General features: G+C 38.5%; 1 protein-coding gene across 2 annotated transcripts in view; it reads left to right on the forward strand.

Moving 5' to 3' along the window:
- LOC111718837 (zinc finger protein 260-like) overlaps nucleotides 1–13,280 on the forward strand; it is a 99,071-nt gene that overhangs the window by 1,388 nt on the left and 84,403 nt on the right. For both annotated transcript variants that reach the window (XR_004232627.1, XM_031957087.1), the window contains exons 3-5: nucleotides 5,222–5,796; nucleotides 9,116–9,242; nucleotides 10,083–10,178. Coding sequence is in view for 1 of the 2 variants with exons in the window: in XM_031957087.1 (XP_031812947.1) it covers nucleotides 5,242–5,796; nucleotides 9,116–9,242; nucleotides 10,083–10,178 (778 nt within the window). In the remaining variant the exon portion in view is untranslated. The remainder of the gene's footprint in view (nucleotides 1–5,221; nucleotides 5,797–9,115; nucleotides 9,243–10,082; nucleotides 10,179–13,280) is intronic.

The raw sequence follows: 13,280 nt of genomic DNA on the forward strand, positions 1-13,280 counted from the left end.
CCTGACTTGGAATTGGTTTTTTTTTTTAATTGTAGTGAGATGATTTATTTTAAATTCACGTTGCTTTATAAATAATGTTTTGAAAGAAAATTCAGAGGAAAGGGAAAAACCATGGGAGAGGTAAAAAACACAGAAAAAAAAAAGTGAAGATAGCATGTCTTGATTTGCATTCAGTGTCCTCAGTACTTTTTCTAGATGCAGATGGCAGTTTCTGTCTAAAGTCTATTGGGATTCAAAGAGATCTTAAAGGATGGAAAGAGACCCACATGTGGAAAAATGTTTGTGGCAGCTCTTTCCATAGAGACATGAAACTGGCAAATAAGTGGGTGCCCATCAGTAGGGGAATGGCTGAATAAGTTTTGACATATGAATGTCTTGGTATGTTATTGTTCTATAAGAAACAATCAGCGGGATGATTTCAGAGAGGCTTAGAGAGTCTTACATGAACTGAGGCTAAGTGCAATGAGCAGAACCAGGAGATCATTATACTGGGCAACAAGAAGATTATGTGATGATCAATTCTGATGCAAGTGGCTGTCTCCAATAATGACATGACTCTTACCTGTTCCCATGATCTTGTGATGAAGAGAGCCATCTGCACCCAGAGAGGAGTGTAGAAATTGAGTGTGGTTCACAAATAGCATTTTCACTCTTTTTGTTGTTATTTGCTTACATTTTATTTTCTCTCTCATTTTTTCTCCTGTTTAATTTGATTTTTCTTGTGCAGGAAGATAATTGTATAAATATGTATGCATATTGTGGATTTAACATATATTTGTACCATATTTAACATATATTGGATTACTTGCCATCTAGGGGAGGGCTTGAGTCAAGGGGAGGGAAAATTGGAAGACTAGATTTTGCAAGGGTTAATGTTGAAAAATGATCTATGCATATGTTCTGAAGGTAAACAGCTTTAATAATAATTATACATACATACACATATATATACATTTATATTTTTATATATATACATTTACCTTTATATATATATATATAACAATGTCTCTTGGGACTGCTTGGGATCACTGAACTACCGAAAAGAACCAATCCTTTTCTGGTTGACCATTGCATATACTCGCTATTGTTGTGCACAATGTATTCCTGCTTGTGCTTCTTTCATGTAGCATCAATTCAAGTAAATATTGCCACGCCTTTCTATAATCAGCTTGTCCATTATTTCTTTAGAGCAATAATAGTACTTAAGCTTTATGTATCACAACTTGTTCAGCCATTCCCCAGTTGGTGAGCTTCCATTCCTTTTCCACTTCTGTGTTACCACAGAAAGAGCTGCTGCAAACATCTTTGCACATGTGGGTCCTTTTCCCTTTTTGATGATGTCTTTGGGATAAAGACCCTGTAGAGACACTGCTGGATCCAAGGGTATGCACAGTTTGATAGCCCTTTGAGCATAGTTCCAAATTACTCTCCACAATGGTTGGATCATTTCAGAATTCCCCCTACAATGTATTAGTGTCCCACTTTTCCCACATCCCCTCTAATATTTATCGTTATATTTTCCTGTGATCTTAGCCAGTCTGAGAGGTGTGAAGTGGTACCTCAGAGTTCTGTGATTTAGAGCATTTTTCATATAACACTAAATGGCTTTAATTTGCTCATCTGAAAATTGTCTGTTCCTATCCTTTGACCATGTATCAAGTAGGGAATGATTTGTATTTTTATAAATTTGAAACAGTTCTTTATATATCTTAGAAATGAGACCTTTAACAGATATACTGGCCATAAAGATTTTTTCCCAGCTTTCTACTTCCCCCTTTATCTCATTTCTGGTTTGTGCAAAAACTTTTAATTTAATGTAATCAAACATATACTAATATTGTATTTAATTTGTACTTTAACATATTTAACATGTATTGGTCAACCTGCCATCTGGGGGAGGTGGTGGGGGGAAGGAGGGGAAAAATTGGAAAAAAAAGCTTTGGCAATTGTCAATGCTGTAAAATTACCCATGCATATAACTTGTAAATAAAAAGCTATGATGAAAAAAAAAAATAATTAATATAATCAAAGTTGTCCATTTTGTCTTTGATAATGTTCTCTAGTTCTTCCTTGGTCATAAATTCCTCCCCTCTGCAAAGAGTTGATAGATAAATTATTCTTCGTTCTCCTAATTGGTTTATGGTATCATCCTTTATGCTCAGATCGTGTTCCTATTTTGCCCTTATTTTGGTAGAGAGTATAAGATGTAGGTCTATGCTGAGTCTCTGACATGTTGTTGTCCATGTTTCCCAGCAATTTCTGTCAAACAGAGAATTCTTATTCAATTCCTGGAGTTTGAGGGTTTATCAAATACTACATTACCATAGGCTTTGATTATTGTATCCTATATATATAATCTGTTCCACGGATAGCCCATGCTATTTCTTAGCCAAATAGTGTGCTTACTGGTGCTTTGTAACATAGTTCTAGGGTAGGTACTGCTAAGTCACCATCCTTTCTGTTTTGTTGTTGTAAATCCCTTGATATTCTTGACCTTTTGTTCTTCTAGATAGCTTTTTGTTGCTTTTTTCTAGTTCTATAAAATGTTTTTGCAATTTGATTGTTATGGCACTGAAGAAATAGACCAATTTAGGAAGAATTGTGATTTACATCAGCTCAACTTGGCCAGGAACAATTAATATTTTTGTTTAGATCTGATTTTCTTTGTGTGAGAAGTGTTTTATAATTGTGTTCATATTGTATTTGGGTTTGTCTTAGCAGCTTGCTCCCCAGTTATTTTATTTTGTCTATAGATATTTTCAATGGAATTTCTCTTTGTATCTCTTGCTTATGGGCTTTATCAATAACATAGAGAAATGATGATAATTTGTGTAGCTTCATTTTATATACTGCAATTTTGCTAAAACTGTGATTGTTTTCAGTAGATATTTTGATGATTTTCTAGGATTCTCCAAGTATCTCATCATATCATCTCCAAAGAGTGATAGTTTTATTTTCTCGTTGCCTATTCTAATTCCTTTTGTTTCTTTTTCTTTTCTTATCCATGAAGCTAACATTTCTAGAATAATGTTGAATAATAGTAATATCTCATCATATCACCTCCAAAGAGTGATAGTTTTATTTTCTCGTTGCCTATTCTGATAACTTTTGTTTCTTTTTCTTTTCTTATCCATAAAGCTAACATTTCTAGAACAATGTTGAATAATAGTGGTGATAATTTAACCCCTGATTTTACTGGGAATGCATCCAGCTTCTGTCCATGTCATATAATGCTTTCTATAGGTTTTAACAAAGTATTGCTTATTGTTTTAAGGAAAGTTCCCTTTTTACCTATGCCCTCTAGTGTTTACTTATAAGAATGGGTACTGTATTTTGTCAAAAGCCTTTTCTGCTTGAATTGGGATTGTGATGTGATTTTGGTTGGTTTTGTTATTGATGTGGTCAACTGTAGTAAGTCTTCCTGATACTGAACCAGCCATGCATTACTGTTATAAATCCCATTGGTTATAGGGTACTATCTTGCTCGTAAGTTGCTGTAATCTCTTTGCTAATATGTCATTTAGACAGTATTCAACAGGGATATTGGTCTGTAATTTTTTTTCTCTGTTTTAGCCCTTCGTGTTTTAGGTAGCAGTGCCATAACTGGGTCATACAGGAAATGTGGCAGTACTCCTTCGTGTATTTTTTCCAAATGGATGACGTACTATTGGAAGTAATTGTTCTTTGAACATTTGGGAGAATTCACTTGTGGATCCAATTGTCCCTGGAGATTTTTTCTTAGGTGATTAACTCCATTTTCAGGATGAGACATATATTTTTAGATGTAGATGATTTCCTACATTTTTAAAAAATTGGGTTTGTTAAAAGAATGTGGAGGGGAGTGTGATGATAAATTTCTAAAAATAAATAAGCTCTGATTATCTCAGAAAGAAGTAAACCATCAGAACATAATCACATGTACCTCATATAATATAGGAAAATCACCCAGAAAAACCCCAACAGCCTTAGTATTCAAATAATGTATCAGGAAAAAAAAATGAATGTGATTATGTCAGAGATCAGACACTAAAAGAGAAAAGGAAAAATTTAGAATTTGTCAAATACTGTAGGAGGCTGGCCATTCGCAGGGTGTGAATTCCAGGCACAGCTGCTGGGATTTGGGTCAAGTCTCTCAATCCCTTTGAGCTGGTGGCCTGAGGTGTACAAATAGTGAGAATGAAGGTTCTTTCTGTTGTCCCAGGTTGACTGTGAGAATTCAATGTCTTTGTGCATGAAGGTCATTAGAAATTAAATCATTCTTGGGATGTGAGCTATTGGATTTTTAAGTGATTGACTCTGCCCACTGAAGACTTTTCTCTTGGAATTGCCTCAAATTTATATGAATGCAAACCATTCTTCAATTGATAAATAGTCAAAGGATTTGAACAGACAATTTTCAGATGAAAAAATAAAAATCATTTCTAGTCCTATGAAAAAATGCTTCAAATCACTATTGGTCAGAAAAATGTAAATCAAGACACCTCTGAGATACCAGATATTTCAGATTGGCTAAGATGACAGGGAAAGATATTGATGTATGTTGAAGGGAATGGGGAAAAAGTGGGACACTAATACATTGTTGTGGAGTTGTGAATTGATCCAGTCATTCTAGAGAACAATATGGAACTATGCCTGAAGGGCTGTCACACTGTGGGTACCCTTTGATCTAGCAGTGTCTCTACTGAACCTGTATCCTAAAGAGATCATAAAGAAGGGAGAAGGCCTTCCACATGTGCAAAAATGTTTCTAACATCCTTTTCTGTAGTGGCGAGAGAGCTATGGGAATTGAGCAAGTATCACAACCTAGTATTTCACCTATTTTTTTAGTCGTTTGCTTGCATTTGTTTTTCTTTCTTATTTTTTTTCCCTTTTTGATCTGATTTTTCTTGTGCAGCATAAAAATTGTGGAAGTATGTAGAGAAGAATGGTACATGTTTCACATACATTGGATTACTTGCTATGTAGAGGAGGGGGTAGGAGAAGGAAGGGAGAAAAAATTTGGAACACAAGGTATTGCAAGAATGAATGTTGATAATTATCTAGGCATATGTTTTGCAAATAAAGTTTTAGTTAAAAAAAAAAAAAAAGAAACAATATTTTTCTCTTTTGCCTTTGCAAATACAAAATGACTTAACTTGTTCAATTGATGGAGGGAAGGGGATATTAATATATATGTATCTATAGTGTCTATTTTGCTGTTTGTTGTTGGTTGTTTTTTTAGAACAAGAGATCAGCATTGAAATGAAGGACACTACTAAGGAGATAAGCCTTTCTGTGGTAGAACCTCACAGTCCACCATCCATAAATCCCTGTGACTTCACTTGGAGAGAAATCTGTGTTACACAAGAGAAAATTCAGACTGCCAAGAAATCTTATGAATGTAACCAGTGTGGAAAGGGTTTTAGAAAAAAGGGAGCTCTTACTGTACATCAGAGAATCCACACGGGAGAGAAACCTTTTGCATGTAACCATTGTGTAAAGGCTTTTAGAAGCAAGGGAGCTCTTACTGTACATCAGAGAATCCACACCGGAGAGAAACCTTATGAATGTAACTGCTGTGGACAGGCTTTTCGAATCAAGGATTATCTTATTGAACATCAGAAAACCCACACTGGAGAAAAACTTTATGAATGTAACCACTGTGGAAAGGGTTTTATATGCAAAAAATCTCTCACTCTACATCAGAGAATCCACCCTGGAGAGAAGCCTTATAAATGTAAGCAATGTGGAGAAACTTTTAGATTCAAGGGAAGTCTTTATGAACATCAGAAAATCCACTCTGGATGGAAATTTTATGTAAGTAATGAATATGAAAAAGATTTTGTAGAAAAATCTGATTGGATCTTGCCAGATGTGTGAAGAAATGTAAAGACATTAAAATACAGAGGAAAATGAATTGGTAGAGAACACTGGGAGAGAACAGCCTACAGAAGTCAGCCAGAGCCCTTGTATAAGAAGGTCTTGCTCCTCAAGGCTGGTAGATTTTGTATTAAAGGTGACTACTACCAGCCTGGCAGTTTGTAGCCATAGGGTTGGCTTTGGGATCCCAGATTTGGTGTTTGGAACACTGTGGGTGAGCTGGGGATTCCTTCCATTGCATTTGCATTTTCTTGTCCAGACGTGACCAGTTCGCTTTGTCCATTTCCTTCATGAGGGTGTCCATTATTTTTAACCAGTATCCTTCCCTGAGAGCTCCCATCTGTTTTTTATGTCCCTGCTGTATTTCCCTTCAGTACACTCCCCTTCAGCAAGGGCAGATTTTTTGACTGTTAGTTATTGGTCATTTCATTTCCTCTGGGCTGCCCTTCACTTTTATATTTTTTTATTTCTTGTCTATTCCCTCTTCTCTTTCTTTTGGGAGAGTTGCCATGGCAAAATTTTTAAAATATTCTATTCCTGCATCTTGGCAATGATCAAAAGAAATCCCGAGGTCCAAGAAATATGGAAAGAGGTCTGGCTGGGAAGGAGCCACTTGATTCAGGCACTTGTAGAGAGCCCAGTCAGAAAAGTCCCAAAGGAGGAGAGACAGTGAATGAGGAGGAGGTAGCTGGGCTTTCTCTTTAAGAGAAGGTTTGGAGTGCATTAACACCCCCTAATGTGGGTAAAAGGGGGCTGTGGGAGGCATGTGAAGGAAAGATTTACAATATCTTCTCTTAGGTGTGAGTTAAGGAATCAATCAGAGATGAGTTGTCCATCAGGACTTCCTTCCTTTACTGAAAACTTACCCTATGGGATGAAGAAGTTCTCTCTCGAGAAAAAGAAAGATTCAGCAATCCATGGCAATCTCAAAAAGTGTAAAAGAACAATAACTTCTCAGTTGTTCAGAAGTAAACAAATATAGAAAATTAAAGCTGAAATGTAGACTACACAAAAACCATGAGGAGGTCAGGGTAACACTTCCTAGTTAGAACCAAACATGTCCCAAGTTCACAAAGGCCATTCCCCTTACTAAAAGGTAACATTATTTAGGAGAACAAGTTATAGAGAAAATGGAGAGAAAATAAGAACCAGCAAGAGGAAATAGTGCTGAAAGGGCAATAGGGTTACCCAGGAAAAGAACTGGGAAGACCCTATTAAAGGAACATGACAGGTTGTTAAATTGAATGGCAGCCTAGAAACATAAAGGAATTTAGCAAACTGACCAGTTAGTTGTAGTTGGCTCTAATTTATGTGTAGTATGTAGAACTGTAATGAGCCAGAACTCTAGAGAAGCATAATTGAAACAAGGTGTTAATTCAGAGGAACTGATAAGACAGTGGTTACCTAGTTTAGCTGTGAGTTCTCTAGTTCAGTACATGTACTTAGTACTTAACATACTTCTACAAGACTGACATCTACGGTGATATAATCATAACATCTGTTTCAGAATCAGAATAGAGCTGAGGGTACAAGGGGAAAAGTGTGAAAAGAGCCTTGAATTAGCAACATCTGAGTGTATGTCCCCTCTGACTCGTCTTTGATCCCTCATTATGAGCCCTCAAATTCTTGCCTGGTACTTCCCCCTCCTGCCACAGAAAACCTCCAACCTTGTATTTCACCCATCAAAGATGTTCCCATGGTCAAGGTCTCTGCCAAGTCCTTATTAAACCAAAACCCACTGTCCCCATCCTCATGGTGCCTTCAATTTAATGTTGCTTTATACAGATAGCTAAGTCTATAGTTATATGTTATGAGCCAGAACTCTGGAGAAGCATACTTGACATAACATTGTTCTACAATATTGACACCTACGGTAAGACATTGATTCCATCTTCCACCTCCCTGGTGGCCCCTTTTCCCACCTCTCTCTGATGGACAAGGGGAATGCAGCAAACAAACATCGGGGAATTGTTGGGGAACAGACAATTCCCCGAGAGCCTCCACCGCTGGGGACCACAGCATCTGAAGGAGTTGCAGGGCAGCCTTTGCCAACACAGGTGTTGGGCACTGGGAATGAGATTGGAGGCAGAGCAAAGAGGAGGGAGGTCAGTCATCATTTAGGTGGGAGATGGAATGAATGTCTCTCCTCCAGTCCTTGTTGGCTCGTGTATACTTTATTAAGATTATGTCATCCTAGCTGTCAATCTGGCACCTGGCATTCCAGGTCCCAGACCTCAGACATGGTCATCAGACTGGCAGGTTGTTTCCAGATGTCCAGAGCTTAGAGGGAAAGAAAATTGAACCTGACAAAGAATTCCTTTCCCCTATTACTCTAAGGGGATACCCTAGGACTTGCTTATTCCTGATAATGGCAGGGTTCTACTTCACAAGGGAAGTCAGCTAGCTCAAAGTCCACATCACACCATGAATCAGGTGATTCAACAAGCAAATCCAAAATCATTTACTTGTAGCAGATTCAAAATATAGATCCCCCCTTCCCCCCTGCCCAGTATCACAGCATTCCCACTTCTGGCCACCTCCTATATAGGGTCCATCTCTTGGCTTCTTAACTTATCTTCATGATTCTTCTCCCCAGCTTGCACATTTTTAGGAATATTTGTAAAACGTTTATTTCTCATAAAGAAGTTGACAATATCTTTCCCCAGAATGTTTTTAGATAATGAATCTTCTTTTCTAGTTATTCCTGTTCCTCTGTAATGAAATATTAGAATTAAAGAGTAATTACTTGAAACAAATGAAAGCAGTGACCAATAAAGGCATGAGCTGTTTTGCCCATGACAACATGTTACCGAGAGGTATCTCAGGGAAGCAATAAAACTTTTTTCCCAGAGCATGCTGTACTTGCCAGCTTCTCACAAAGTGTTTAGAGAATTTTCTTTAGAATATATCGCTTAAGTCACTTCTGCTGAGGAAGAAACTTCCCATTACCCTCTTGCTCTCCAAAGATACCTCACAGATAAAACAAACTCTTCCTGATTCCACAAGGAAATGCATTCAATCATAAGACATTTCTCAGCTTTATTCCAACTGCTTCTATAAAATACTTTTCTGAAAACGCAGTAAGACTCTTAATGCCCGTGGTTTTAGGAGCCGACTCTGGCCCTCAGAAATGGCCTCAGCTTTGAGCCAATGCCGTCTCTGCTTGAGTTTCCTCTTGTAAATTGGAGAGGGTTAGTTGGATTCTTGAAGAGCTGAAAGTCACCTCAGAATTCATCTCCTGACTTTGGTGCTTTAGGAGTTGGTGACATTCAGAGATGTGGCTGTGAACTTCACCCAGGAGGAGTGGGGCTTCTTGGACCCTCCCCAGAAGGAGTTGTACAAGGAGGTCATGTTGGAGAATGCCCGGAATGTGCTGTCCCTGGGTAAGAACATTTCCCGGGGTAACTCTGAATCTGTAGTCAAAGGGTGTATCTTCATTTCCTGGGGTGCAGGGTTTGGGGTGTATCAGGCAGGAAGGGGAAAGTTCTGGTCTGCTGTGTGACAGATTGGTCGACCAGAGCTCTGAAAATTGCTCCCATACTTATAGCTGAAAACCTGTCCCTCTTTGGCTCAGGGCCAGGATTGGGAATACTTTACTTTTTAACAAGCATCAGCCTGTAGGTCAAAGCCCACGATTGTTTCTAGTACAGGAAACTTGTCCTTGATCTTCCTTCTTATTGCCCTCATATTCTAGCACCAGTGGTGGGAAAGGAAGGGAATCAGCATTTCTTTCCAGATGTTGTTTGCCAGGTGTTGTGCCTTATGCTTTCTTTACAATACAAACAATTAACAAAAATTTTGTTTAAGAAAAAACTTCTAGCAAATAAGTTATTTTGATTATTCTAAATGCCCAAATTAATGAAAAAGAACAATGAAGAAAGATGTGATTTCCATCTAGAAACATGTATGGCATAATATTACTTCAGGCCCAATAACACTTTTTATGCAGGTGTGGGGTTAGAACTCTGCCAGAATGGAACCTAATAGGACAACAGGAGGGGGAGAGGGAAAGAGCATTTGACTTTCTCCAAAAAAGGTATACAACAAGATGATGGGACAAACCTTATCATAGATGTCTTGCGTTATAAGCACTAGTGGGTAAACTCCTATTTCAATATAATGAGCTGAATCTCAATGGAGCAGCTCTGGGTCCTCTCCCCATTCCCTAAAGAAAACTCAATTTCAAACTTCTCTCTTCATCCCTCCCTGATTTCCATGCCCAGGGCTTCCAGTTCCCAGAGAAGATGTGATCTTGTATTTTAAGCAAAGACAAGTACCCTGGATGCTGGACCAAAAACGCCTGAGGAGCCGCTCTCCAGGTGAGTGAGGTGACAGCAGGGATATGAGCAGTACTAGTGACTTCTGGGAGTTACCCCAAGGAAAATGCGGGTTTGGGGGAGAAAGACCAGCCTTGGAATTCTTTTTCAGATACTTTTTAGGAAGATCTCTTTCTCAGATTCTCCTCTGCCAGTCACGGAATCTCAGTTTCCCCTTTATAAAATGAGTGGGTTAGGATCTTGTAGGTCCCTTCCAGTGATCATGTGGGATCCTGTAAGAAGTCATTGTTTGCACTTTAGGGCAATGGAATTCTCCTGAAAGTGCTAAAAGGGGATCAAATTATCCCAGATGAGCCAGTTCTTAGAACTTCTCCAAGTCAGTAAACTTTTAAGTGCCTGCTATCAGCCAGGCCCTGGGCTGTGCCCCAGGAACATAAAGAGAGACAAGGGACTTCCCCTGCTCTCGTGGAGGTCACAGACAGCTGAGGCAGGCAGTACATCAGTAAGTCTGTAGAAACTCTCTGTGGGGTAGATAAAGTGGATCATTTTAGTGCCTCCCCAAATCACTAAGTAATTAAGGTAATGATGGTTTAAGAAGGAGAGTAAAATTGGGGAGATAATGGTCAGAATGAAATACCATACCTAGCATTTATACCGCACCTGCTGTGACATGCAGTGTGTCAGTATTGTCTCATTTTGTCCTCCTGAGAACCCTAGGACTCGGGTGCCATTATTGTGCCCTTCTTACAGATAAAGTCACTGAGGCAGACAGAGGTCTTGTAAGTTGCCTAGCAAGTTGCTGAGGTGGGATGAACACTCAGGTCTTGCTGATTGAAGGCCCTGTTCATACTTTTCCCCTTGTACCCTCAGCTCTATTCTGATTCTGAAACAGATGTGATGAAAATGGTCACAAGTTTATGAGGTAGACAATGGAAGGAGAAGGTGAACAAGCTCCCATTTAGAGGTGCAATGTCATTTCTTTAAATGTAACCAGTGGAAATTACTTGCTAATTACTGTTAAATTGAGCTTTATTTCCATTGGCTCATGACAAGTATTGCTTTAAATAGCAAATGTACTGCACCTCAGTTTCAGATATTACATTATTTTATTTTTTTTAATAATGTTTAATTCACAAAAGCATCGTTTGAAAGGAAAGAATATGTTTAGATTTTTTTATATATATATTTTTTTAACAATGATAAAGTAGCTTATCTCCCTGACATTCTACTGGACATTTAACCCACGTTGCCATCCAAATCCTTTGAGAAACTACCACATGGAAGAAGAGAAGCATAAACAAGTATTAGTTCAAATTAAAAGACCACCTCAGCATGTCAGTGAGTGGCTCTTTAGGGCTCTTTTTGTGGAAGGGCTGTGGTCTCCCATGGGGATTTCAGGATGGCCTCTTAGGGATTCCTTGTGACAAATTTTCAGGTAGGTTGCCAGCACTGGGGCCAGGGTGCATGACCAGGGACTGTCTAGATCGGGTAATTACAGGTTTGGGAAGATGTAATCACTAGGGAACCCAGCAATGAGGGAACTGCTCTGGTGCAAGGAGAGAGACACTGAGGGCCTTTGTAGGCCCCTGGCCCTTTGTCCATGAATGTCCAACCTTCCTGGAATTTGGGAGAGAATTTGTTGTCAAACCGAGAATCTGGAAGACTCTATTGTACTTAGAAGCCATCAGGGTTTGATGGAAACACCCCATGAACCGCAAAAGCTGCATGTTCCTGATCATGGTCATTTGAAATCACTGAGAAAGAGTTCTTAAACTGCATATGTGCACATACTTGTTGTCCAGGGGAGAATTTACCACTTGAAACAGAACTGGCACACTTTTGATTCAAATCCTTGGGATCGTTGTCTCAATCCTTCAAGGAGTTTTTGAACTTCTGAAGGGGAAGAGTGCAATAGCATGCCCTGTCCTTCCATGCCACAGGATGATTAACTCCGTTTTCAGGATGAGACATATATTATCAGATGTAGATATTTCCTGCATTTTTAAAAAATTGGGTTTGTGAAAAGAATGTGGAGGGGAGTGTGATGATAAATTTCTAAAAATAAATAAGCCATGATTATCTCACTAAGAAGTGAAACATCAGAAAAAAATCACATATGCCTCAGATAAAATAGGAAAATCCCCCCCAAAAAAACCCAACAGCCTTAGTATTCAAATAATGTATTAGGGGGAAAAAAATGAATGTGATTATGTCAGAATGCAGACACTGAAAGAGAAAAGGAAAAAATTAGAATTTGTCAAATACTGTAGGCAGAGGCTGGCCATTAACAGGGTGTGAATTCCAGACACGCGCTGGGATTTGGTGGCCTCAGGTGTACAAGGAGTGAGAATGAAGGTTCTTTCTGTGTGGTCCCATGTTGAGTGAGAATCCAATGTATTTCTGCAGGAAGGTCATTAGAAATTAAATCAATCTTGGGATGTGAGCTACTGGATTTTTAAGAGATTGATTCGGCTCCTTAAAGGCTTTTCTCTTAGAAGTGACTCAAATTTATAAGAATGCAAACCATTCTTCAATTGATAAATGGTCAAAGAATTTGAACAGACAGTTATGAGATGAAAAAATAAAAATCATTTCTACTCCTATGAAAAAATGCTTTAAGTCACTATTGGTCAGAGAAACGAAAATTTAAACAATGCTGAGGTACCAGATATTTCAGATTGGCTAAGATAATAGAGAAAGATAATGATGTATGTTGAAGGAAATGGGGAAATAGGGGCACCTTAATACATTGTTGGTGGAGTTGTGAATTGATCCAGTCATTCTAGAGAGCAATATGCCCAAACAGCTATCACACTGTGCATACCCTTTGATCCAGCAGTATCTCTACTGAACCTGTATCCCAAAGAGATCATAAAGAAGGGAAAAGGCCTTCCACATGTGCAAAAATCTTTGTAGCCGTCTTTTCTGTAGTGGAAAGAGAGCTATGGGAATTGACGAAGCATCACAACCTAGTATTTCACCTATTTTGTTGGTAGTTTACTTGCATTTGGTTTTTCCTTTTTGATCTGATTTTTCATGTGCAGCATAAAAATTGCAGAAGTATGTATAGAAGATTGGTACATATTTAACATACATTGAATTGCCTGCCATATAGAAGAGGGGAGTTGGGGAAGGAAGAGGAAA

Source organism: Sarcophilus harrisii, chromosome 2, assembly GCF_902635505.1.
Source record: "Sarcophilus harrisii chromosome 2, mSarHar1.11, whole genome shotgun sequence".
NCBI lineage: Eukaryota > Metazoa > Chordata > Mammalia > Dasyuromorphia > Dasyuridae > Sarcophilus > Sarcophilus harrisii.